A 26,447-nucleotide genomic window follows, 5' to 3' on the forward strand; every position below is an offset into this window, starting at 1 on the left:
GCTAGTTTGATATTTAAGTCATACATTTTTAAACATATACAGTACCCAACTGAGAGATCATTATTATGTTTCATGCTAATATGTCTGCAGCCTGCAGATTACAACTTTCTCCCAAATAACTCTTGGCAACATATATAAAGATCTTCCTTGTTTATCTTCTGAACAGTTCTCAAAGATTGGTTTCATCTGGGGATTTTGTAGCAGAGCAAGGATTTTGATATCAATTTTCCTATTCCACCTCCAATAATTTATCTGTAGTAAGACATATTCTGTTCCTTATTCAGAAAAGAAGAGCTACTTATATTTCTCTTTCCTTTTCACTGGAAAGCTTTTTCAAACAATGTAGCACTGATCAGCAGAATGCAACAGGGAACAAATGTATATCAAACCTCTTTCTCAAGAGACGATGACTTAACTGCACTTCCTTTTTATTGTTTCACTGTAACTTTTGGGGACCCTTCATCATTTTTCCTAGAAAAATGTGGCTTCCTCACAGCATATTTTGAAAGCCCATAAGGAAGTAAAAGTAGAGGGGGATGTTTATCTTCATTTATTCATATGATTTAGATAAATAATAGGGGGCAGTTATGTTTGGTCCCGATTGGGGACCAAACTTAGTAAAATGTCACAAATTCCAGATTTGTTATGATGCAATCCCTCTTGTAGAATCTCTGCATAGAAAATGCCTGCATTGCTGCTCATGACAAGAGAGGAAGATTTGGTACCGTGTTTGCTATGGACAAAATGCTAAGTCCCCCTATGGGAACTGTGATGGATGTGCTCAAAGCAGATGATCGCTTCAGGTAATAGTTTTCCTTCTTACTATTATTATACAAGCAGTAGAGTAGGAAAAACAGTTTTGCTTCTGTAAGGATTGTTTGGAGAAGCTAACTGTTTCTATATTTTAAAACATGCAAATGTTTCTGTATGTACAAACATATAACTTATGTTTTAAATATAGATAGTCCTCGATTTACAACAGCCGATTTAGTGATCGTTCAAATAAATGACTTATGACCGTTTTTCACACTTACCACTGTTGTGACACCTCCATGGTCACATGTTCAAAATTCAGACACTTGGCGACTAATTAATATTATGACAGTTGCAGAGTCCCAGGGTCATGTGATCACCTTTTGCAATCTTCAGACAAGCAAAGTCAATGGAGAACGCCAGATTCATTTACTACCATATTACTAACTTAACAACTGCAGTGGTTCACTTAACAAACGCGGCAAGAAAGGTTGTAAAATGGGGCTTAACAATTCACTGAAATGTCTCACTTAGCAATATTTCTATACTGGACTCAAATTCCGATTGTAAGTTGAGGACTACCTGCATGTGTTCCTCTTACGTATTAAAAAAAAAAGTAGGCAACATAAATTATTTTTAACTGTGTAAGATTACTGGCTCATCTGATTCATTATTGTCTCTATTGACTGGTAGTAACCCTCCAAACTTTCTGAGAGGAATCTGTTTCATCTCTTCTAATGCGCCTAATGCAGTCCTAAATGGCATTTGTTGTGTTAAAATATTGGCACACTACTTACAACCAAAAGTTGTACTCCTTCTCTGTTTGAGGATCGATATTTGCAGAAAGATAACTGTAAGCTTACCAAGCCTGTTGCTACCTCTGAAAACTTACATGCAAGCTGTGTCCTATGAGAGCAAAAGAGAATAGGATAGCTGTGTACAGTTCCTATATCTTCCTATGCCCCACCTCTTCAAACTGATTAACATAAAGAAGCTTTTATCCTTGCGTTAGCTTTTGCAAGTGGGGGTGTGAGTGAATGTCTATGCATGAGCACGCAGGGAGGGCTACAGTTGGAAAGAAATATGAAACATACAATAATTCCACCTTCCTTTTCTCCCTGTTGTGCTATCAGCTGTTCATAGACCTATGCTAAGGGAAGATCCATGGAAGTTGGGTCTCTTAGTGGTTCCTTTTTTGCTTTTTAAACTTTGTTTTTTAAAATATGTTGGGTGGTTTTACAGATTTACATTTAGCCTTTAAAAAAATATTTTCACGGTGTTTAGACAGGAAGTCAACCAGTGACATCTTTACAAGCGGTCAAGAAGTCAAGATAGTGGTCACAACCACATGATCTAACCCATAATTATGTACAACAACATAGATTAAAAAACAGGGCTTTGATATTGGAGTTACAACTGCCATATTAATTTTTTATTTTTATTTTGGAAACCTCATGCAGACTCCCTGGAATTAACCAAGAATGTTCATTGAATCCTTTTTGGATCTCTGACATCTCCAGCAAATTTGCCAGCTAGGCTACTTAGATGCTTTTGTTCTAATGAAAGCAGTTTGGGAACTGCAAAGCTAAAAGACTCTGTAGATAGATCAGGCTTCTCAAAAAATAAAACGATCTGTTGGGAAGTCTTAGCTTGAAAGTCATTGCTAATTTTCCTTAAGCACTTTGATCTAGTTCAACAATTTATTATAGGTGTGTGAACTCTTGACAATAAAATGAATGAAGAAGTCACTTGCTCAGGAGCTTCATGTAGAGATTGGGGCCATTGCATTGTAGCTGTGATATTTCATACTGCCTTCGAAACTTGCAATTCTTAACCAAGGATTTCTGTTCATTTGTGGGTTTTTTTTACAGTACCCTGGTGGCTGCCATCCAATCTGCAGGCCTCACTGAAACACTGAATAGGCCAAGATCCTTCACAGTGTTTGCACCGACAAATGAAGCTTTTCAATCCATGCCTCAGAGGGAGCTGAATAGACTTATGGGTAACTTCCCAAGATCTTACTGATCAATTATATTTATACTACTCAATAAACTTCCAATATTTTATTTTATTTCAGCCTCAAAGATATGTAGCTTCCCTTTGATATACTAGTGAAAAAATAGTGTTCAGAAATATTAGAATATTCAGAAATATTATTAGACTAAAACAGAGACAGAGGCTTTTACAAGTTGATACTCTATTAGTCTTTGTTACATTAGTATTTATTTAAAATCTGATGTATTTTTCCATTTTCTCAAACGAAAAGAGTGCACTTTTACTAATTCCAGTAAAATAATGAACTAGAAAAGTTATATTTTTATCATTACTCATGACTATATGTAGTAAGATTTTCCTGCAACCGATCCACATCCACTAATAGAACTTATTCACCCACTGAAGCATAGACTATACACGCATAGCTGATTGTGAAGTCATCCAAAATTCCAGCCACTATCCAGATAGTTTCCAGCAATATTAATATGGTCAAAAACCTGTAGGTTCAATATAGTAACATCATACATATTAGCTAAAATGATCACTTGAAAATAATCAATATGAAGCCATATTAGAAAATGACATGAATATTTCAGTCACCTTTTGTACAAATAATAAAGCATTCAGGCTTGTGCAGTGAAATCTAATTGTGGCTTTGAAATAATATGAATTTATATTTTATTTATTGAAGCTAGTTTTGAGACATCATAGTAAAGCAGATATCAACTTTACTATCCCTTATACATTCCTAGAGCAGTACTCTGCACATTTGTTCTAATGTTTAGAAATACTTTATAATTGATTTGTAGCTACTATAAGCAGTTGTGATGCTGAAACATCCCAGGAACTGTCAAAATGTTCGTGTGCTTTATAAGCAAATGTTTAGTTTACTCTTTCTGAAAGTGATCAGTCATAGGTAGGAAAATACAGAAGACAAACAGACTTGTGTAAGAGGGCGAAAAGTTAACAGTGACTGGTTGAAGTTACAATGGCACTGAAAAAAGTGACTTACGGTCATTTTTTTACACTCACTACTATTGCAGCATCCCCATGACCGCATGATCAATACAATACAATACAATACAATACAATACAATAGCAGAGTTGGAAGGGACCTTGGAGGTCTTCTAGTCCAACCCCCTGCCTAGGCAGGAAACCCTATACCGTTTCAGACAAATGGCTATCCAACATCTTCTTAAAGACTTCCAGTATTGGGGCATTCACAACTTCAGGAGGCAAGCTGTTCCACTGATTAATTGTTCTAACTGTCAGAAAGCTTCTCCTCAGTTCAAAATTCAGATGTTTGGCAACTGACTCATACTTATGACGTTGTCATGAGGTCATGTTATCACATTTTGCGACCTTCCGATGAGCAAAGTCAGTGGGGGAAGCCAGACTCACTTAACAACCATCTTACTAACTTAACAATTGCAGTGATTCATTTAACAACTGTGTCAAGAAAAGTTGTAAAATGGGGCAAAATTCACTGCGATTGTAAGTTGAGGATTGCCTATATAATTCTACATAAGAGCAGTGATCAAATTACCTATACATTCAATTAGATTTCATTCTCAACTGTGGACAGCAAAGTTCTGTGAAACAAGTTGGTCCAGAGAATGACTGTCCATGTGATAATTTGAGTGGAGTTGGGGTGACTGGATTTTGACTAATCTGATAATCATAGCTAAACATACATATTGGCAATGTAAATGTGATGTAAATGGTACTGTAAAATACCTGCCTCTTATTGCTTCTGTATCTAAAGATCTCAACATTTTATCTTCAGGAAAGCTAAGCCATCATTATCCTCAAATTCACAGTGCCCAGATATTTCAATAATTATACAATACAATAATACAATAGTAGAGTTGGAAGGGACCTTGGAGGTCTTCTAGTCCAACCCCCTGCCTAGGCAGGAAACCCTATACCGTTTCAGACAAATGGCTATCCAACATCTTCTTAAAGACTTCCAGTGTTATACATTAGATAATTCAATCATTACTTCTGAGCCCAACAATTTCCCAGAGATCAAAGATGAATACTGCTCTTTCATGCTAAATATAGTTCCATGTCTACCAGTTTTCATTTGAGATTCAGTTTTACCTTTTCAGAAAAGGAATAGTGTTTGCTCTTAGTCTTCCAGCTATTTTTGGCCACATTTAGAAACTTTTGCCAGAAAGCAATTTTATACACCAGATGTAAGGACTCAGTGTCAATATGTGCTGCCATTCTCTTTTGTTTAAAAATAGGCAAGGAAGAGGAAAGAGCAGCCAGTTATGTCAATGTGTCAAAAACAAAATGGCAAGGCAGGTGTTACACCAAGCCAGCATTTGATCTAAAAAGAGAACATATTTTGGCCTATTTTATAGGTTTCCCAAAATTCAAGTCTTTTTTGCACTTTTTGCAGCTAACATGAAGAAATGTGTTTCTTTCTGTTTGGGGCACTGTATCCCTCCTGCTGTTGCACAAAGTGCTCCAGCTGCAGTGTGTGAAAAAGTTTATTAGGTGGAAGGAATTGCTATGATTGTCTAGGGGAATCTTGATAGAAATACTAGATGGGGAAACAGCTGCTTGGTTTAATGTAAAGGGAACACTTCTGATCTTTTTCTTTTCTCCTTATGAACATTGCCAGTATGATATTTTGTTTTCTTTCTTAATAGCCATGGAACATGGGAAATAAGCTATAACCCTGAAATATTATTGGTCTCCTCTTCCCTTCCCTTCCTGTCCTAGGTAATGCACAAGAACTTGCCAACATCCTGAAGTACCACATTGGGGATGAAATTTTAGTGAGTGGAGCAGTTGGTGCTGCTGTAAGAATCAAGTCTCTGCAGGGTGATAAACTGGAAGTCAGCTCTGTAAGTTTATGATCTCTCTCTCCCTTTTTAAAAAAAGATTTTTTGTTTTATTTGTAGCTCAATCTGTCCTAATGCAGTTCAAAGAACAGCTACTAAATTTATATCACCTTTAATTTTTTTTTTAAATGGCCACTAGGATTTAGCAGACTGGAGGTCTAATGTTAGGGCAAAAAATGTTTCTTTCCCAGTGGACATTGTCTTTATTATTGAAGATTAGCATTGATTTACCCTTCCACTGTTTTCATCCTTTCTGCCATGTAGACTCAAAGCAAGTCCTGCTGGATGGTTGGGAATGACAGCTATTTTTTTATATTGTATTAATTATTTAAGGTTTAGGCAAATCTTTATTTGTATGTTATGGAAAATGAAACTAAAATAAGACTCTCCCACACAGTTCCAGAGACGTTAAGCCGTTCTGCATTTTTTAATGTTTTTGTAACTTCTGTGTTTGAGAAAGAGTAGTTCAACAATTAAAAAAAAACTTGCTTGAAAGCACATCAAGGTAGTGTTACTTGAAAATTTAATTAGTTCATCAGACTAGCCAAAGACAGATGCTTGAAAACCAGAATCTGCCTTACAGAGAAAGGCCAATGAGTTATAACTAGCATGTACCACAGCCCAATCAAGGTGTGTGTGTGTGTATGTGTGCATGGAAATTATATAAACACTAATTAAGGGCAGCATATAAATCCAAATAAACCTTAAACCTTAAACTCCATTTCTCAGTTTAGGCTAGGGCTTCAGCATGGGTTTATAATGGTGTGGCAAAGCAGAACTTTTCTTGAGAAGTATTATTACTGTATTTTACCTTACCTTTCCCTTTAGTGCTCAAGGCAAAAACAGTGGTATTTTTCCTCTCATTTTCTTAAGTAGGGTTAAGAGACTGTGATTGAAAGTTCCTTGGTGTTCACTGAGGCGATTGTTTTCTTGCAGACATTGCATTACCCAAACTAGGTAACATCACCAGTACACTGATGGGTAAGATTGGGTAATGAAACATCTGCTAGAAAACAATGAAGCTCAGAGTGCACCAAGCACCCCTCATTTCAACCCCAGGCTACAAATATTCTCCTCTATCGGTAGATTGTGATTGGCCCAGAATCATCCAGAGAGCTCTGTCACTGAGGGCCTACTTCCGGCCAAGCTTCCACAGCCTTACCCAGCATCTGTGCAAAGAAAACATGTGTACAACTGACACTTTACTTCTTTGAAGCCTAGCCTGTGCCAGCTGTTATTTGTGAGATCAAACTATCGGAAACCAGTCAATAGCACAAGCAATCTCAATTTTTTTTTAAAAAAAAAGCTGCCCTTATGAATACTAGAATCTTTACTTCTATATTAGATTTTTGCAACTTAGTTTATCTTCTGTCAACTCAGTTCTTACAATTTATCTCTACTTTTTCTGCTTCAGAGAAACCACATACTAAACATCAACAAGATGCCTGTTGCTGAAGCTGATATTATGGCCACCAACGGTGTGATTTATGCAGTCAATAGTATCTTACAACCCCCAGGTAGGTCAGCTGAAGTTCAAGCAGAACATATTTTGCCTTAGATTTGCTTTAGTAGTTAAAGGCACGCTATTATTATGGAACACCAGTGAATCTCTATGTAGAAAGGAAGTTCACTTCCTGCGCAGAAGGAAACGAGCAAGTGTTCCTCATCTTCCAGAGAAACATTAGCATTGTGTGTTGTTGTTTTTTAAAGGCATGCAAACAAAGCATATGCATTTAAAACTGTGTGCTGGCTTTCTCAGAGCAAGATATTCTTGGTGCTTTGGGAGGAAAAAGGGAATGACGGGTTCACAAAATATGGTGAATCATTTCCTTTGACAACAATTGTACATTTCTTTGACAACATTTGTACATTCTTCCGTGGATGCGCAGAGGTATTCTCCAGGTCAGTACTGGATGGAGGTGGCTACTTTTTTGTATTGGTCTCTGTAGAGGTTGGATATGGTGGAACGTCAGCAGTTTATGTCTGCTTCTTGGAATCTCTTTCGTGTGGATCAGAAGAACATATTCAGGAGGAAAAAATGATTTCACATATCGTTCCGAAATTATTTCCTTTTTCCATTCAGCATTTGTCCCTGGCAGAAGTACAATATGCCAAAATTGGACTTGAAATTCACAATAACATCCTTACTCGTGGAATTCTGTCTCTGCTATCACACATTGGTTGGTAAGGTTGAGACTAGTACAAGACTTTCAAACTCTAGAAGCTTGTGAGTCTAGAATCCCACACAGAAGTTGCTCAGAAGCTGCGTCCATCATTCTTCAAAAAGGACAGTCAAGCATAGGGAACTTCTTCTTAAGCCTAATTAACTGCAAGACAACAGCTGAAGAGGGCTCTAAAACTGTTTGATTACAGGGTGTATACAAAAGTTTACAAGCAAGCAAGTAATTTGCTCAAGTTGGTTATATACATTGTCTAAACAAGTAGTGGGTTCCGGATCCCGTTACAACCAGTGCGGTGCAACGGCGCCCGTCATCCCCCACATGCACATACACAGCACACGCACGCTGTGTGCGCATGTGTCCTTACCCTCACGACGCCTCCACAATGCCTCCACGGATGGGCCCTCCAGAGCACCATACCAGAATGGTACCCGGTACTCCGGTACACTCGTACCGGGGGCATACTGCCTGCAACCCACCACTGGTCTGCACCCATTCCTGTAGGCTTATTTGAAACAAACAATCTTGTCAGGCAGAAATTAGTTGATTAGAAAAAGAAAGAGCAACCTTTCCCTTGATCAGTCACTTTACTGGGAATCACACAAAGCAATTCCATGCAGCTTATCAGTGATTCGCCTCCCTCCAAAAGCACTTTTTATACACTGCATCTTTTTTCATAATGGCCTTTAGCAAATTATCTCTTGAAAGCTCTCTGCTTGACTTGTAGCTTATTTTATTTGGATTCTAAGGTGGCTTTAGTTACAGCAGGGCTGTTAAACTCCTGGCCTGTGGGCTGGATGTGTCACACACTGGCCACGCACACTCCTGGTTTAGCGAAGAGGAAAAAAGTCCTGATACATCATGTAACGTTGCAGTGATGACATGAGTTTGACACCCCTGAGTTACAGTTGTACCTCTGCTGATTTGTGGGTCCTATGCATATTTGATGGAGGCAACAAAAGGATCAGAGGTTAACTTGTAAAAAATATTATTTGCTATTCAGACTCTAATGTTACTCTTATCTACTTTGTGACAATCCCTTTTCCTGCCCTCAAAACTGCCAGTGCGTTTTGATACTCCATCAAGCTGTAAAGCTGCAAACCTTTCATTTGGTTGAAAAAGTAGACTAAAAAAATGCACATTCTTGAACAGAGTGATCATATTTATATTCACTAATGAAAATCTGTGATATTGGGATTACAGCTTTCTGCAGCCAACAGGCTGACATTAATGTAATTGTAGCTTCCTCTGAAGGATAGGCATCAGGTTAGGAAATAGTTATCTGCCTTTTCTATCTGTCCCAAATCAGGATACATCTGGAGAAGACTTCCAGCTAAAACCCTGGGAACAAGTTGTTATTATGGTAGGCCTTGCTGAGTGGCTACTCAGAAATACTGCTAAAAGGCAGACATCAGGGTGCAGCTATTATGTCATCTGTGTGGACAATTTTGCTAACCTGGTGTTTGCTAGCCCAAGTAGGGTACTGATCCCGGAGCACTGTTTAATATTTTTTTTTGCCTCGGTTCCATTAATTTTATTGTAAAAATATGTATTGGTCAACACTGCACATTGCAGAAATTCCAAATAAAAAACATTAAAATAATAAAATAAAATAAAAGTTCTGATCTGTGAATTAGAGAATTCAGGGTTTAAAAAAAAAACTAAATATATTTGAATGTTGTCCTTTCAGCTTCTAGGCACAATGAAAGAGGTGATGAACCTGGAGATCCTTCTCTTGAAATCTTCAAGCATGCTTCTGCATTATCCAAGGTATATATATAAATATATAATGCTTAAATCATCATATAACCATTTTTAAAAAAAAATGTCATTTGATGTTATGGTTATTTGATCAAGGCATGGTTGTTTTTTTTTATAAAACCGATAAATTCAATTTCCCTCATCTGTGTGTCCACACATACAGCCTCACACCTACGTACACATATGCATTGTGAGGATATCATGGACAATTGTGCAAAATTCAGATTTAGTTTTAATCTTTCTGCCTATAGAACATTTATTATTACACTGTGATTATTTATTTATTTATTTATTTATTTATTTATTTATTTATTTATTTATTTATTTATTTATTATTTACATCTTTTTCTTCAACATATCTAAATGCTCCTTCCTCCGTTTGTTTCCCCCACAACACCCCTTTGAGGTAGGCTGAGCTGGGAGAGAGTGACTGGCATCCATTCAGCTTTCATGTCCAAGATAATAGCCTGCTACCTAGCTGTTTTAGTCTTTATCTACAATCTCAGTCTTAAACTTGTAAGTGAACTGGCTTCATTAGATCAGAAGGTCACTGTAGCTTTCGAGGAAACCATCCAACCTGTTTGTCTCTTTTGCTAGATTTATATCTCAGTTTTCACAGGCTAAATAATGCTTTTTCCTTCTGTCTTCCTTGTGACAACCCCGAGATTTGAGTTGGGCTGTATACAGCATCAGAGACAGATTCTATCCTCCCCCTCTTGCAACATTGGGGGGCTGAGGCTGAGAGGAAGGACTTCTGTAGTGTCCAAGTCTTCCTTGGGCAATTAGATTGACTGGGCCACTTCCTGCCCTTCAGAAGCCAGTTAAGCCAAAATATTTCAGAGAGCTTTGTTAGTTGAAGAATATTACAGGAACTGGTTTTAGAGATAGCCTGTAATCCTTTTAATTGCTTTATTATATACTGACTAATTGTGCCATGGATGTTTTATGTTGGTATGCTTCTGAGAATTGCTGGATTGTAGCAGGCTAAAATTTCAATTACATACATTCCAACCTTACTTGCAAGAGTTATGGAGCCTGTAATCCAAAATATCCCCCTGGATGCTCTGTTCTTCTGCAAGAATTCTTTTCTAATGGAAGCTCTGTGTAGCTCAGAGCGTCACTGTAAGTTGTCCTAACAGTCTGAATTTGTTTGAGAGTTGAGTGAAGAAGACAGCAAGAAATGGTATATTTGAAAGGCCCACAGATATTGTCTGATTTTATCTTGGTTTGGACCTCTATTTCTTCACTGATATTTTTCTCTTTTGTTCCTGACAGATTTCGCTAAGGGATGCTCGACTCGGTACGTGACATATTCTGGTTTCTTTAAATGTATTTTTATAATATGAAATAAGATTATGGACTTTCTTCCTGGATGTACAAACACAGGCATCCCCAGAGGAATGGGGGAAAAAACCCTATGCTTTTGAAGTGAAAACAAAAACTTATGGCTATAATGGGGTCTGTGTCACAATACTTCAACACAGATTTTATCTTTAAAAAAAATAATAATCACAGTTTGTGCTACAATAATTTGTACAACAATACCTATCGCCGTTAACTGTGCAGCCAGATGGAAATATTTTAAGAAATGACTGGAATGGGTTTAGCTCAGGAGACTCACTGAGAAACACTGCGTTAGGAAGTTGCTATCTCTACAACACCATACTGTAAATCCTCCTGTATACAGCACCAGAGCCTTCACTGAATCCTCATTAACCTTAGATTGAGATATGCAATAATTTCTGAGACATATTGGCACATGGTAGCCCAAAGTTCAGCTGTATTTATAAACGGTGTATATCGGAAGGAAAGGGCCCTGATTGAGATGATTTTATATTTCAATTTGTAAGCTGATGGAAGATAATGAATGGATGCCTAAGCAAAATAATAACTCCATCGGAGCTGAATGGTCTCAAATTCATGTGCTAGGAAACATAAGTAGGATGGTGCTATTTTATGCAATTTATGTTCTTGCCAGAGGCACTATTTTGCATGAAAGAGCCGTGGTGGTCCAGTGGTTAGAATGAAGTACTGCAGGCTATTCCTACTGACTGCCGGATGCCAGTAGTTCAGCAGTTTGATTCTCAGTGGTTCAAGGTTGTCTCAGCCTTCCGTCCCTCTGAGGTCAGTAAGATGAGAACCCAGATTGTTGGGGGCAATATGCTGACTCTGTAAACTGCTTAGAGAGGACTGAAAAGCACTGTGAAGCAGTATATAAGTCTAAGTGCTATTGCTATTGCTATTCAATTGGCCATTGTGAAGACAGAAGCTGGACTAAATTCACCTTCAGTCTGGTTCAACATGGATCTTGCATAATCTTTACATAAACAGGAATACACGCACACTTTTGCCTCTGGTGCAATCAGCAAGAAGTAAAACCTCGGTGTTGTAGAGGCAATATAGTATTTATTCTCTTTTTGTCAAATACAACCTGGTAAATATATCCAAGGAAAGATGAGGCAAAGACCAGTCATGATCATATCACACTGGCATGAATATCTGAGCCAACCTGCAAATGAATGTAGTGTGCCAAGAAAGCAGATATAGAATGCATTACCAAAATTTCAAAAGAGTTGTTTGTCATAATTTATAAAAATAGATTTGTTTATGTTTAAGTATCATTTCCTCTCTCTCACCTCCACCAATTAGCTCCACATTGCATAACCTGACAGGTTTTCATTCACTGCTGTTAACAAAATCCTGATCTGATTAGTTAGACAGCATCTGATGAAAGAATAAAAGGATTCCCAATAAAATTTGAATCCACAATCATCAAGAAAGGAATGAAAATAACTGCCTGAGGCCAAATATCAAACTATAAATTAATTATCTATATTACTTAATCATTAGTCTTAATCTTCACTGTCATTCAGTGATGAGTTCTCCCTATCCAAACTCTTATCGTGTTTCCCCGAAAATACGACAGGGTCTTATTTTCTTCTTACCTACAAAATATGCTTGGGCTTTATTATGGGGGGAGGGTTTATTGTTTTGGGGTTGCCGGTGGCTGCTCTCTTGCGAGCAGGTTCACAAAGATCCGGGCACAGCCTCATGGGCGAATGGCTGTGTTGCCCTGTTGCAGCAGCACAACACAACAGCCATGAAGCGACCACGCTCATGAGCAACCACCCGGCAAACCCCCTTTGCAGCCGGGCACAGCACCATTCACTGACCTAGGGGTATCGCCAAGCTGTGTGAGTGCCTGTTCACCGCCGCCCGGCTCCCGTGGTTTGGCGCCTTCCAAATGCCAGTGAATGGCGCTCTGCATGGCTGGAGAGGGGGGTTGAGCGAGCGGCTGTTCCGCTCTCGCTCACCCGCCTCCCAGCCTCAGGATGCATGGCCCAGCTCTCATTATGGAGCCAGGGCACCTCCGCTGCCATCCCAGCCTGGCTTTTTCCAGGGCTTCCAGCCCGAGTCTTTCAGTGGCTGCTCTGTGTGCACGTTCTAAGGTTGTGTGCCAAGCATGCAACCATAGAGTGTGCACCCAGAGCAATTCCTCCTGTCTCCCTCAAGATTATCCTCATAGCCCATTGCATGCTCTTAACAACATAGTCTACGTTAGAGAATTATGGGAGCTTCGGTTTATTGCATTAGAAGTATTAATTTGCCTGGAACAGAGACAATACCTGAATGCTGATTTTAATTTTTGTGCAAATAACTTGTGGCTTGTGTTGTAAAGCTTCTTCTGCTTTTCTGTCTCTTTTTTCAGCTCCTGTGTATTCCAGATTGTTAGCCAGGATGAAACAGTAAAATGACAGCAAATCTACATGTCAAGCACAATCAAGGGTTCAGTTGATTTTTACTGTGGAAAGCAAAGCCTAAATTTAAACAGAACAAAACACCACCATGTAGGTGGAATGTATCTTAATACAGAGGTTATCTTCTTTTTGAAGTGAAATAAAAGAAAGAAAATAAAAGCCATATAGCCAGACACAGCCAAACACACCCATTATTTTATAAGATTACTTTGTCCTCAATAGTAGCGGATAATTTAGGAAATATCTATTCCAAAATTATTTAGGTCATATGAACTTAAGCAAAGAAAAAACCCTAGTATATGTAGGTGCTATCAAGAAAAGAACCAGGTGTCATATACTAAGCTTACCCACTAAACTGTTAGTCCAATGCCTTTTGCTTCACTGGACAAAAGTTGCCCTGTGTTTTCTGATGGGACTTGTTAGCTAGTGTCAGTGCCTTAGATCTTATGTATATAACCTTGCTCAGTTCCAGTGAATAGGTTTCCTCCATAAATTATTTTTTTTCAGTGGTTTCTACGATTTATTTGGACTTTAACTGAGAAAATGAAGATATTGGGCACTTAGTCTAAATAATTATCAGATTGGCTTCCATTTTGTTTGTCTATATTCTCTCTGGAGACCAAATTGGAATCCTTTAAACTATACTTTCATATTCACTTCTAAAACAATTGCTAGAGATCAAGAGCCTAAACTATTTTTATGTTCTTAAGTCCAATGGGGCAAATGGTCTTTTTTTTTTGTAAGGTTCAAACAATAGGATTTTGCTTCTATATAGTTTTGGCAAGGAATATTTTTGGATCGAGTCAGAGAGCCATTCATGTACATTTTCTGTATACTGGCAGAATCATTACTTTCTCTTTACATATTAGGAATCTTTAAATTGTAATGCTCTTTTTAAAATTGCACTCTTTTTTTAAAAAAAATACTGTAGAATAAACTTCAGGTTTAAGATTCTATCTCTATTTCTGGTTTGAGGCTCACCATCTTCCCATCTCTACAATTTGACCTTCCTCATAGGTGTCTGGATAGGGGAAGGGAGGCAAGAGGGGCAAAAATGACAAAATGTGCATTATGACCTGATGATGCACAACTCATGGGTTTTGTCCAGGGGTGGGTTCCTGCCAGTTCTAACCTCTTCTATAGAAGAGGTTCCACAAATCTACAGTGCCATTTAGAACCGGTTCCAGCTCCCTCCCTCCCTCCACACATCATCAAGATGAAGAGCGAGAGGAGGAATTCTGGCATTTGAAGCACGCAAGGCTTAAAGCTGTCACGTTTGAACACCCCTGAGGGTTTTTTTCTAAAGGGTTAGGGGTGCAAGGGTCTTATAACTTGACAGCTTTAAGACTTGCTTGCTTCAAATGCCAGAGTTTCTGAGCCAACATTTTGGTTGCTCAGCAAGAACGTTGTTAAGTGAGTTTCACCACATTTTACAAGTTGTCCACGCCCATCCAGTCACATGGCTGGCAAGCCACTCCTACCCGGTCACGTGACCAGCAAGCCACTCCCACAAAGCAGGCCACACCTACAGAAGAGGTTCTAAAAAAATTTGAAACCCACCACTGGTTTTGTCATACATACCTTACACACATTTCACAACAGTTTTGCCATTGACTGTGGTAGAGGATCTCAATGACCCTTTTTGTGCAGTTCCAAGGGATCGTTTGAATTTTCAGCTCTAGTTATGTTATGAAAAAGAAGCCTGAAACTTCATGATGATAGTCATACCCTTTTCTTCTCAATTGCATTGACTTGGAATGACATTTGTATATACATATTTTATGCAAAGTAAAATTGAATTTTGTCAATTGAACGTGGCTCTGTCAGTGACAATCCAAACCTGGGTTTCTTTCTGCTCTCTCTCATAGTGTGCCATCTCCACATTTGATTTAAAAAAACAACAACCCTTTTAAAAAGATTAGAATTCAAAATGGTTTTGTGATGAGGGGCTGTTGTCCAAGGCCACTTTGGCAGGTACAAGGTATTGCATATTTTGATATAAGCATTCTGAAAGATGGTCTATAATCTTATACTGTATGATAACCATAAGCAAGTTCTTTAGCAAGAAGATGTGGTTTTTAATTTCTTCCCGGTGCTTTGAAAATCTTCCATGCAATTCTGCATTTTAACTTTTTTTGTAAAAAAAATCCTTCATTGTTGATATCAGGAAATTTTTAATGCTCTCTGACCTTGGTTGTTTGCCTGCAGACAACCAAGTAACATAATCAGTGCAAGCAAAACAACCAAGCTCAGAGATCACCAATGATTCCACAGTTCAACTCTCAGCTACATATTCTCTCCTGTTACAATTAGGAACTTTGCATGATGCAAGCCACAATTTGATCAGTGCTGCTGATTAGCTTTGATTTACACATATGGTTCTAACTTTAATACCCTTTGTTCTTCCCACATGTGAAAATACACCCTCACATTTTTTAAAAAAGCCATGGAGTTCTCCCTCATTAAAAACCTTGAAGTAAACAATCAATCTGTAATAAAATTTGAGTTTCAAATAGATACGGTAAAATTTCTTTCAAATCAAACTTGATCTTTGGACACAGCCATGTAATTTTCTTGACGATGAGGATGTGGTTGGTTCATAATTATTACAGATGATTCCAGCATGTTTTGGAGTTTGAGGACATAAAGATTTTTATTTTAGAGGTATGTGACACCACCATTGTCTTTATAATAATGAAGCTACAGGCATTACTTTCTTCCTTAAATCACCAGGAGACCTTGACCCAAATAAAGGAAATTGAATTCGTACTTATGAATGTTTTAACCCACGAAGTCATGTTCATTCATGCGGACAAATTCAAACAAGTGAATTTACATGTGAAAACTAGGAAAGTGATAGGTTGGTGAGGGGAAGAAACTCCACATGTAGACTTCACACTCTTCATTTTGGTGTATTGATATATTTAGAATAAGGGGGAAACATCTGTGGATTCTACAGTTATTGTTTAGCTCCAAAGTTCCTATACCTCTAATGACTAGCTAGCCTCTTTGAGGTTGATACGGATTAGAATTCAAAGAAATCTAGAGAATTATACCTTCCATACTTTTGGGGGGAAACTTGGAAATATAGCATGTAATAAAATTACTGGTTTGGCAAATAATTTCATTAGTATCACAAATATATCACAAGGAGTTCAAGGTTTCCTCTTTATAGTACACTAACAACTTTATGAGATGAATTGGAGTGAAAAATAGTAACCACGAGGGATATACTTTCTCAAAATAAATACCATTGCCCCCATTTTTATTTTTAGGTCTCGGCCCAAATTTCAGTATTTCTTATACTTGGCATGAAATAGTTAAAAAAAAAACTTTTTAAGGTAATAAAATTATTATCTTGCTAAATGTGAATGCTGTCCTCCTGAGCCTTGTCCAACCAGCCCCAGATGCAGGTTGACATTACTTTCTCCTAACTCCATTGATAAGAGAGGAAGGGCTCATTTCTCAGGACAACAATTTCCTTACCTAATATAGAAGGATGACTCATTTCTTTATTATTACAGCCGCATACAATATCTGGTGATATCCAATTGCTTTTCCTTGATTGAAAATGAACCAGCACTATGTATATGTAAAAGTGAATCCTTCATCTTGACATGTAATTTGGACCATGCACCAATTCCTTCTCCATCACCTGGGAAACACTCAAACACCTTTCTCCTCACCTGAAGGTTTAACACCAGTCAGCTTAAGCTAAAATGTATAGCAAAATTTCTTTCATTACAGATAAAGGTAAATTGTCAACTCTACAGCTACTTCTATATGGTTTAATTACTTGAGCTTTCTTCCACAAAAAAGTGAACTAGAGACTATAATTTCTTCTATGTAATCCAAGAAACAGAAACAGATGTGCAATTAAGTAATTGAGAAAACAAATGCACAAATGGATAAATAGACCTTTAAAGAGCCAAAGAATGTCAGGATAGCAATAGCTGGTTGGGTAAGGTTATTGTCCAAAAGCAGGATTGCCAAAGTCCTTTGCTGTACAATTGGAATGAAAAGCCTTATTGCCTCAGCCAGACTTAAGAAACCACAAGAAGATCTAGCAGGACAAAATTCAGTGCACAGCTCTTACGGAGGCACATGGGGAACTGAAAGAAGGACTTTTGAAAAAGGAACAGGTATTTATACATTTGAAATAAGCCTTAAACTTTATTCTTCTATCAGCTAGAATACAATCATCTTTGTGACTACCGATCATGAAATCATTGCGCTCCTTTTCAATAAAGTAAAAACAATACTGTTTAGTTCACTCTGGGACAGAGGTGGGTTGCTGCCTGTTCAGCCCAGTTCAGCCGAACCGGTAGTAGAATTCAGGCCTGGGTCGCAGAACTGACAGTGACCCAGGCCTGACATGCCCCCAAACCAATTCTCCTGTGTTTTCTGCCATTGCCGGCATGGTTCTGCACATGCGCAGAGCAATTTTTAGTCAAATGCACATGCAACGCACAGCGAACCAGTACTAACCAGTTCAGGAACCCACCCCTGCTCTGAAAACATAGATGTTTGCTGGGGGACTTTGGGCCAGTCACATTTTCAGCCCAATCTACTTACACATGGGTTGCTGTGAGGGAATGCTGCAGGATGAAGTTCTGTGTCTGCTGTTTTGAGTTCATGGAAGAGAAGCCAGGTACAAATAGTGGAAATGGCGAAATGGTTGAAATATGGCCAGTTAGGAGAGTTAACACATCCCATAACAAGCCCTGATGCTAATCAATTTCCTTTGGTTTCTTGGCCATGAGAAGACTCAAGTGAAAACCCACATTGGGTCATCAAGTGTTCACTTTCCAAAAATAATCTTGGTGAATCAATTGTCCATTCTGTCCTTTTAAGTGGAAATAATTTGTTGCCTGGCCTTAGGCAGTGCAAAAGACAAGGAAGGAAATAATTCTTATATAAACACATACCAACACACATTCAGTACATTGTGTATAGAAAGAACCAGCATTCGGTTAGCTCATCAAGTGACTTAAGTGCTAGTCAAAAGAAGCAATGTATCTTGTAAGGCAAATTTCTGGGGACATAAGTAGGACAGTGGTTTTACATATTTACAGCAGCTGGCTGGTCAGGATGAGAAAAGAATCTTGACTGATCTGATTCAGCAAGCTGTTGTGATAGCCTTAACCCATTGTGGTAAATGCCTACGTTTAACTCTGAAGGATCCTGCCAATCCTGAACAATGAATTGTGATGTCACAAAGCAAGCCCTACCCTTTTTTTGCCTCGTTCAAGAATGTAAGGAGAAGGTTTTGTGCCACAATGCATGTTTCATCATCCAATGCAGGAAGGGGTAGTGAAGCTATAAGTTGTCCCATTCTCCATATCCATGTGCAGTTTAGAAACATGATCAAATTGGGGGTGCTGTGAAGAGATGACACAATAATGTCTAGTCCTTTTTTTTAATTTCAGTTGCATTTCAATTAAAGTAACATAGATGATATCTTAGCTGGTCCCTATATACTGAAGGTCTGGCTTTTAAAAAATGTTAGATAAGTTTCTACTTATCCAGGATGTAAAGTGCCGTCCTGGCATATATAATGGAGACGCTGGCTAAGAAAAGGGGAGAGTCAACCTCCCCATGTCTGCTCACTAGGTAACAGAATCTAAGACTAGGGCTGGAATTAGTATAGCAGCTTTTGGGTGTGCCTTCAAGTCAATGTGGGTGACCTTCAAGTCAGTGTTGACTCATAGTGACTGCCCGGACAAGTTCCTGCAGTTTTCTTGGCAAAATTTTAGAAGTGATTTGCTCTTGCGTCTTTCCTTGGGATGTCTACGGAGATTCTCAGTTGTTCAGATCATGGTTGTCCCACAGAGCTGAAGAAGCTTCTTGGAGGAGAAGCAAAACATCTTCAAAGAAAAACCAAAAAGTCCAGTTACCTCTTGGAAAAAAAAGCACATTTGGGTTTCCTTGGGATGAGAGTGAGTGACTGGCTCAAGGTCACCTAAGTTAGATTTGTGGTCAGAGCAGGACTACTACTCATGGTTTCCTGGTGCCTTAACACTACCCAGCTGTCTCTCTGATTAGAGTTAGGATTGTTTCTCAATTAGTTTAAAATAAGCATAATAGTACTGTGAAAACAAATCCATTTAATAAATTGGTACTAACTAAGAGTTAGACCAACTGAAATCAATGAGATAGGTTAGACGGGATTATTTTAAGTTCTATTCTTGGTTCTTGAAGAATAAGTAATCCACTGAAGTGAAAGAAATTTTTCAAATATTTCAATTTTTAGTACCGTATTTTTTGGAGGTTTTGAAGAGGCAAATAAAAAAAAAGGTTTTTGCACTCTGCAAACCTCCCCCAAATGGCCCATTTTTCATGAAAGCGGGCCAGTTTTTTCCCCCCAAAAAAGGCATGAATAGCCTTTAGGGGGCTTGCAGAATGCTTCTGGGGGGATGGGGTTGGACAAAAACAAGCAAAAAATGGCCCATTTTTCGTGAAAACTGGCCCATTTTTCGTTAAAAAAGGGAGGCATGGATAGCCTTTAGGAAGCTTATAGAATGCTCCTGTGGGCTGGGGTGGGGGGTAAAATTGAGCAAAAAATTGGCCTTTTTTTTGCTCATTTCTGCCCTCCCCAGCCTGCAGGAACTCTCTAAAAGCTTCCTATAGGCTATGAACGGCCATTTTGGGGAAGGGGAAGGGGTTTCAGGAGGAAAAAAATGCTGTATTCAGTGTATAAGATGCTCCCAGATTTTCAGCCTCTTTTTTGAGGGAAAAAGGTGCGTCTTATACTCCGAAAAATATGGTACATAACTAGATTTATCTTGATTTGTCTTTTAGGTCTGAAGAGGCCAAGGAAGAGAAAAAAAACATATCCCAGTTTTTTGTTACATTAGTCTATAAAAATTCCATCTCATTGATCAGAAATTCCATCTGGCATTCTTTTGTTGGTACATGGTGGTTTCAGTCCTTTCTGTCAGTACAGAGGAAGTATATGTAATGTATGTAATGCTGCTAAATACTGTTCAACTCCTATGTTGTGTTTTTTCTCCATTTTTTTATTTTTTGAATAAAAAACAAACAAAACCATCCTCCATTATAAATTGTAGAAAGTGTCAGTTGGTTACAAAGAGTTTTTGTGCACCCCTTCCACAGTCATCGCCTCTGATTCATATCAAATTATCTATTTTACATCATATATATTTATATATATTGTTATCATCATACCTCATCCTTCATATGACTATAGTTGTTTTAACATCTCTTTATAACAAACATTCCAAAATTTAAAACAAAACCACATAGTGGCATTCCCTTATCTATTTTCAATATCATCTAACCACATTATACCTTTATAACACATTCAAAATAAAAAATTATATTTAATATCAAAATTTTTAAACCTCTTTTCTTAATCATTGTTTACAATTTATATCCAATTTCCCTTTTATCCTGTCAATACAATTTATTTCATTGTTATTATTATCAGTCATTTATTTAACGATAGTTTGACTAAATTTAACTTTTCCCCCTTTTTTCACCATTTAAAATTTTTACCAAATTTCCTCTTATCAAACCAATACATATATATATATATATATATATATATATATATATATATATATATATATATATATATATATATATATATATATATATATATATATATATATATATATACATTGTTATCCTTATCAATTATTTATCTAACTTTATTCATTAACCCTACATTTTTAACATAGTGCTCTAATTTTAACAAAAAATTTAAACCTCTTTTCTTAATCATTGTATACAATTTATATCCAATTTTCCCTTTTTTATCATGTCAATACAAATTATTACATTATCATTTTTAGTCATTTATTTAACGATAGTCTGAATATGTTTAACTTACTTTTTCCCACTTTTTCCCCTTTTAAAAATTTCTTCTTATCAAACCAATATATATGTGTACATTGTTATCATTATCAATTATTTACCTAACTTTATCATTATCACTACATTTTTAACATAATGTTCTAATTTTAACTAAATTTAACTAGTGTTTTATTATTAATTTTCATATCTCAACCTGTGACTTTCCAGTGATAGTGTAGTCCTATTTCTTTTGCCATTTGTGGAATTGGTCTTCTGGTTATTTTCTTAACCAATTTTGTTTTGACTTCTCTTCGCAACTTGTTGCTTATTGCATATCTTGTAAAATCTCGAAACCCTCCATCAGCTTCCTTAATCAGTTTATCTTTGTTTATCAGTAGTGTTTTGGTCAAAATTTCTCTCCTTAAGTCCATCCATTCTTCTTCTTTTTTCTTCTTCTATATCTTGAAATCTGTAGTAAAACACATTTCCATCTATCTTCCCTTTCCTTGTTCCATTCTTTCTATCTCCAACCACACTCAGTTCACTGTCAATATTCAAGGTTGTCTTGCATCTTTGTTCATTTTCCCCCTGGGTTTTTAGGACTACAGCCTCCACTTTTTCCATTTGCTAAATATCTTCTATTTGCTGAGTATCTTCCATTTTTCCATCAGGTTTTGCCACATTAAAGTTTATATTTTCAATATTTCCCAATCTCTTCTCAATTCTCTCTGTTGTTTCTAATAATTTTTGAATTCCAGACATAATCTGTTGTAATGTTATGGTTTCTTTTTGAATTTGTGTCATCCTTCCAATTAATAAACACTGCCACTCTGGTTTAAAAACAAATCTTTGTTTTCACTTCTTTCCAGCTAGCAACAAGCATCCAAAGGGCACCTGCGTAACCAATCCATGCCCTTCTTTATAAAGAAGCTGAAGCCTTTGAAGTGCAAGGTCAATGATCGAAGGGAAAAAAGAAAAAGCAATGTTTCCAGGTTTCAACCTCCAACCTCCAAGTGGCAGTGTAACCTCTTTTCCCTCTAAGGTTACTACCCTCTTTATATACCTTTTAAATCTTCTTTATGTTTCAGGCATTGAAGAAATAAAGTTCTTAAATGAAACCAAATAAAAAGAAAAATCAATCCCAACCAATATTGTAGAAGTAAAGGAGAAAATTTAATCCATAGATAAAAAAAAAAGAAATAGGAGAAAATCTGAAACTTTCACTTTAAAAAGTAAAAAATATTCACAAAACTTCCATCGATAGAAAAAATAAAATAAAAAAAGATAACACACTGTCCAATTATGCTTAATTCCACTGCTTATTTCCTTTTCTTTACCAATTTGATTTAACTTCAATCTTTTTGGGGCAGTCTTTTATAAAAATAAAATTTCCTCACCAGATAGACACATTTTCTCTTTCAGCTTTTCCTCCCGTTGTGGAGTTGTCCCAACTTCAGCAGCTTGAGGCTGTGGTTTTGTTGCCGGTTAGAAGAGATTCTCTTGGATCAATCAGAGACTTTGCGATGTCACTGAGATCAGCAAGACATCTCTTAGGGATGGTTTAGGTCCATCTGGACCGTCCAGCAGCAAAATTTTCGCCTGTGATCTCGGAGCCCCGAGATCAGATGTCGTGTCGTCGCGACGTCAGCACTTTTCTCCAACTCCTATGTTGTTGACTTGTGATGTCCCCTATGTGGTTTCAAATTTGATGAAACTCCTGAGGAAGATCATTTGGAGGTCTAGATATACACTGTATACTGATGACAAACATCTTTACCACTCCTTATCATCTGATCACATATTGTGCTCTTAAATACTGCTAAATGGGATGATGAGGGAGAAGAAGCTGAAATTAAATGCTGATGGTAAGGAAACAGTTGAATGAACAAAGTTTCTACTCTCCCAAACCCATCACACTTTTTTTTAATTTAAGCTCCTCAAGGTAGTGTATTCAGAGGTGGTGACAGTAGCAAGCAACAAATGAACACTATTTCCTGAGCCAATAATTATTTCTTCCTTAGTTACATCTTGTCTTATCTACTGTAAAAACATTATATGTGTGGGGTTAATGTGGAAGGAAGAAAGTCATTTTGTAAAGTAGATACTTGGGTCTTTTAAGAGCACTGCTGTTACCAACGAAAAAGTTAGCTTGGAAGTTGTGGTTGAGGTGAATCACAAGACTAGGTCCAGCAGTTAAAATGTCCAGAAAATGACCTTTTAACTCAGTTACTCATTATATCTAAAGTTTAGAGGGTTTCAGCAAAGGGCAGTGCAAAGATGTGCTGGAAAAAGGATCAGGGAATAAGGAACTAATTCATAAGAGTAGTCACGAGTTAGCAACTCATAATTTTAGTTTTTAAGTAAGTATAGCTAATAAAAGTAAGTTTTTAGAAATAGTCTGTAGGACTCTACAGTATGTATAGATTATTAGTATAGATTTATCAATAAGAAATAAAAATACAGAAATGGATACAAATAGATAGATTTAGGAACTTATAACTAAAGCCATTTAGCGAGGTCATCTCACCAAACAATCAATAGGCAGATGATATTCATGTTTATCTCTCTATTTTGAGCTGAATGAGAAAAGCAACGGGAATACTGACCTCATGTCTTGAAGCTGTTAGGAAAAAAATATGTTCAGACGAGATTCACTGAATCTCGGATTACACCTTCTTTGGCTCTTGATATGGCAGTGCTCCCCAAGGAATAGCAGTAATTTTAAACCAATAGCCCTGCAGAAAAAGTAGGCAGACAGTTGGTCATTAGAGACTTAGCCATGACCAGCCAATTGTGCTAATTATGACTTTACCTAGAAAAAGAAATGCCTTCTGTCATCTTGGGGCAGCCCTTGTAGACCTCTAGTACAGTTTCTGCACAAAACATGGACTATAAATCTAGTAAACAAATAAGCAAATTGATAGATTTGTTTGGCCTCCATTGTCTATTTTGGAAAAATGGCAAAATTCTCCTTCACTCAGCTTTTTGTGAGGAATTAATGGAATGATATCATAATTAAATCTATGTTTTTCTTTTCTTTTCTTAGTTTGTTTATATATTTATGCCTTTGGGTGAATTTTTTAGTCCAGGTAATTGCCTGGACAACATTTCTTGGCAACATTTTTCCTTGCCACCTTCCTAGGGCTAAGAGAGGCTGACTGGCCCAATGTGACTCCGTTGGTTTGGTACCTAAGACAGGATTAAAACTCGTGCTCTTCTGGTTTTTAGCCCTGTGCTTTAACCACTACCCCAAACTCACACACTGATTTTAATTGTGTTATTTTAATAATTATGGGTTATATTATGGGCTTTTCCATTTGTTTGACTTACCTGTTTATATAAATAGAAAGGCAGGGTATAAATTCATTAAGTAAAAAGCTAAATGAAAATCCTATGCTTCTATTTAATGTGCATGTTGAGGCATGTGAGGTGCATGAAAGAGATACCAGAGAGCTGTAGGGGTGCTAGACCTCAGAAGCTGCTGCTCGATGGCTTCCCAACCTGAGGGAAGGGTGGAACCTAGAATGAAGTGGTTCAACCTGGAAAAGACCAATAGGCCACCACAAGTCCTACTTTGGTCAGAGTGCCAATGTCCATTACAAATATTTCTCTGTCACAGATAGAGTGATTAGATGCCCTGGGCAATAGGATGAGAAAAGTTTTAAATATACACCAAGTCTGAATTGGCAACTGAACGTTACCCTCAGGCTGTTACAACATAGAAACTATGAGCTGTCAAACTAGACAGCTCACAACCTTGCTTAGTGAGTTGCAATAGCTTCTCTGTTCCCACAGTATAATATTGAGATGTTTCTCCAGCTTGATTAGAATAATAATTAAAAACTCTGGGCCAGACCAGGCAGCAATCATGAATTCTGAGTGCTACCTAAGGGCTCTCTATGTTGTCAATTTGCTAGATAAGAATTTACTAATCTTAGAATTTACTAAGATTTGCACACTCCTTTTTAAATTGAACAAAAAGTTGACAATCAAATGAGGGAGAAAATTGAACTGAAAGTTTCATACATTGTAGTTGGGGTTCTTACTAATAAATTTTCACTTCTTACTTCTGAGAAACTCCTTGTTTTTCCTAAATTCATGATAGGCTGTTACAGATTGATCCTTTCCCAACTTGAAATGTAAGGGGAGGAATCATACTGTATTGTAATGTACTATATGATGTGATGTATCAAACTATATCAGTAAGATATAGCTATACAGTATCAATAAGATGCTTGATCAGAATTTTAGTTAAATGAATGGGGACATTAGTTCCAAAGAACCATTCACCAGCCTCTTTTTTTGCCATTGCTTTATTTCTACTCTAGTGTTAGTTTGTAGGATATTGCTTGACTGCTGTTCCCTTATTGATGATAGCTGATCCTAAAAGACCAACACTCCCCATCATAAATCATGACACATCTAATATTGCTTCGCCTTATAAAATTTTCATGGGTAGAAATAAAATGGAATACTCTATTTCCTTAAGGTTGCACCTACTTTCAGTATTTGTATCATAAGTATTACAGTAATTTAGATTGAGGTGGCACAAAATTTGGACAACAAAAATTCATAATAAAAACAGCAAGAAATAACAATAGACAAAAATAGTATTAGGTAAACTCTTTTATTTAAAAATATTTATTTATGATCAGTAACATGCAGTCATTTTTAATAAACAACCAAAAGTAATTAATAATACAAAAAACAAGACAAACTTGAAAACAGCAGAAAATAAGGCAGAAAAATATTAGAGATACAAAGAAGAAAAATAAAATCCATATGGTCAAGATTTAATTGTAATTTGTTAAATTTGTTAACATTGTATATATAACTGTTCTAGTAGGCACTCTCATTTTATGTTTAAATTGTTTTTAAAAACCTCTTCTTCCTTTAATGTTTGAAGGTTGTTTTTTGTGAACAAGAAAAGCCTGGAATCTCTGTTAACTGAAATTACACACACAACAAATCAGCTATGAAGGATAACAACCACAGCATATTATTTCCCTAGTTTGCAAAGCATCTTTGTATTTATTTATTTATTAATCCATCTTATATGCCGCACCCTTTCCACCAAGGGACTCGGGGCGGTATGATTTGACCAAGTCTCAAATTCTCCAGCAGATGCTCGGTGAATATGTACATAAGGTGTCTTAGCCATCGGTTACTAAACATGCAATTATATGAGCAGTCAAATTCTTTCATTTCATTTCATTTCATTTATTAGCACTTATATACCGCCCCCTCTCCCGAAAGGGACTCGGGGCGGTGTACAGTCCATATTAAAAAACACCAAATAAAATACATGTATGCATAGGAGGAGGATA

At 37.1% G+C, this 26,447-nt stretch overlaps 1 protein-coding gene and 1 long non-coding RNA gene across 2 annotated transcripts in view; one reads left to right on the forward strand and one right to left on the reverse strand.

Annotated features, from left to right (window-relative positions):
* Nucleotides 1–15,115, forward strand: part of TGFBI (transforming growth factor beta induced) — a 45,799-nt gene extending 30,684 nt beyond the window's left edge. Inside the window, exons 9-16 of the mRNA XM_081965246.1 lie at nt 329–441; nt 667–803; nt 2,625–2,755; nt 5,482–5,606; nt 7,018–7,120; nt 9,474–9,553; nt 10,820–10,844; nt 13,254–15,115. Of these exons, the coding sequence (XP_081821372.1) occupies nt 329–441; nt 667–803; nt 2,625–2,755; nt 5,482–5,606; nt 7,018–7,120; nt 9,474–9,553; nt 10,820–10,844; nt 13,254–13,294 (755 nt within the window). The 3' untranslated portion in view covers nt 13,295–15,115. The remainder of the gene's footprint in view (nt 1–328; nt 442–666; nt 804–2,624; nt 2,756–5,481; nt 5,607–7,017; nt 7,121–9,473; nt 9,554–10,819; nt 10,845–13,253) is intronic.
* Nucleotides 15,116–17,539: 2,424 nt separating this feature from the next.
* Nucleotides 17,540–26,447, reverse strand: part of LOC309397105 — a 34,939-nt gene continuing 26,031 nt past the window's right edge. The window contains exons 3-4 of the long non-coding RNA XR_014176210.1: nt 23,727–23,855; nt 17,540–19,199 (exon numbers count right to left, since the gene is read on the reverse strand). This is a non-coding gene — a long non-coding RNA (uncharacterized lncRNA). The remainder of the gene's footprint in view (nt 19,200–23,726; nt 23,856–26,447) is intronic.

Source organism: Natrix helvetica, assembly GCF_964273705.1.
Source record: "Natrix helvetica genome assembly, chromosome: 1".
NCBI classification, from domain to species: domain Eukaryota; kingdom Metazoa; phylum Chordata; class Lepidosauria; order Squamata; family Natricidae; genus Natrix; species Natrix helvetica.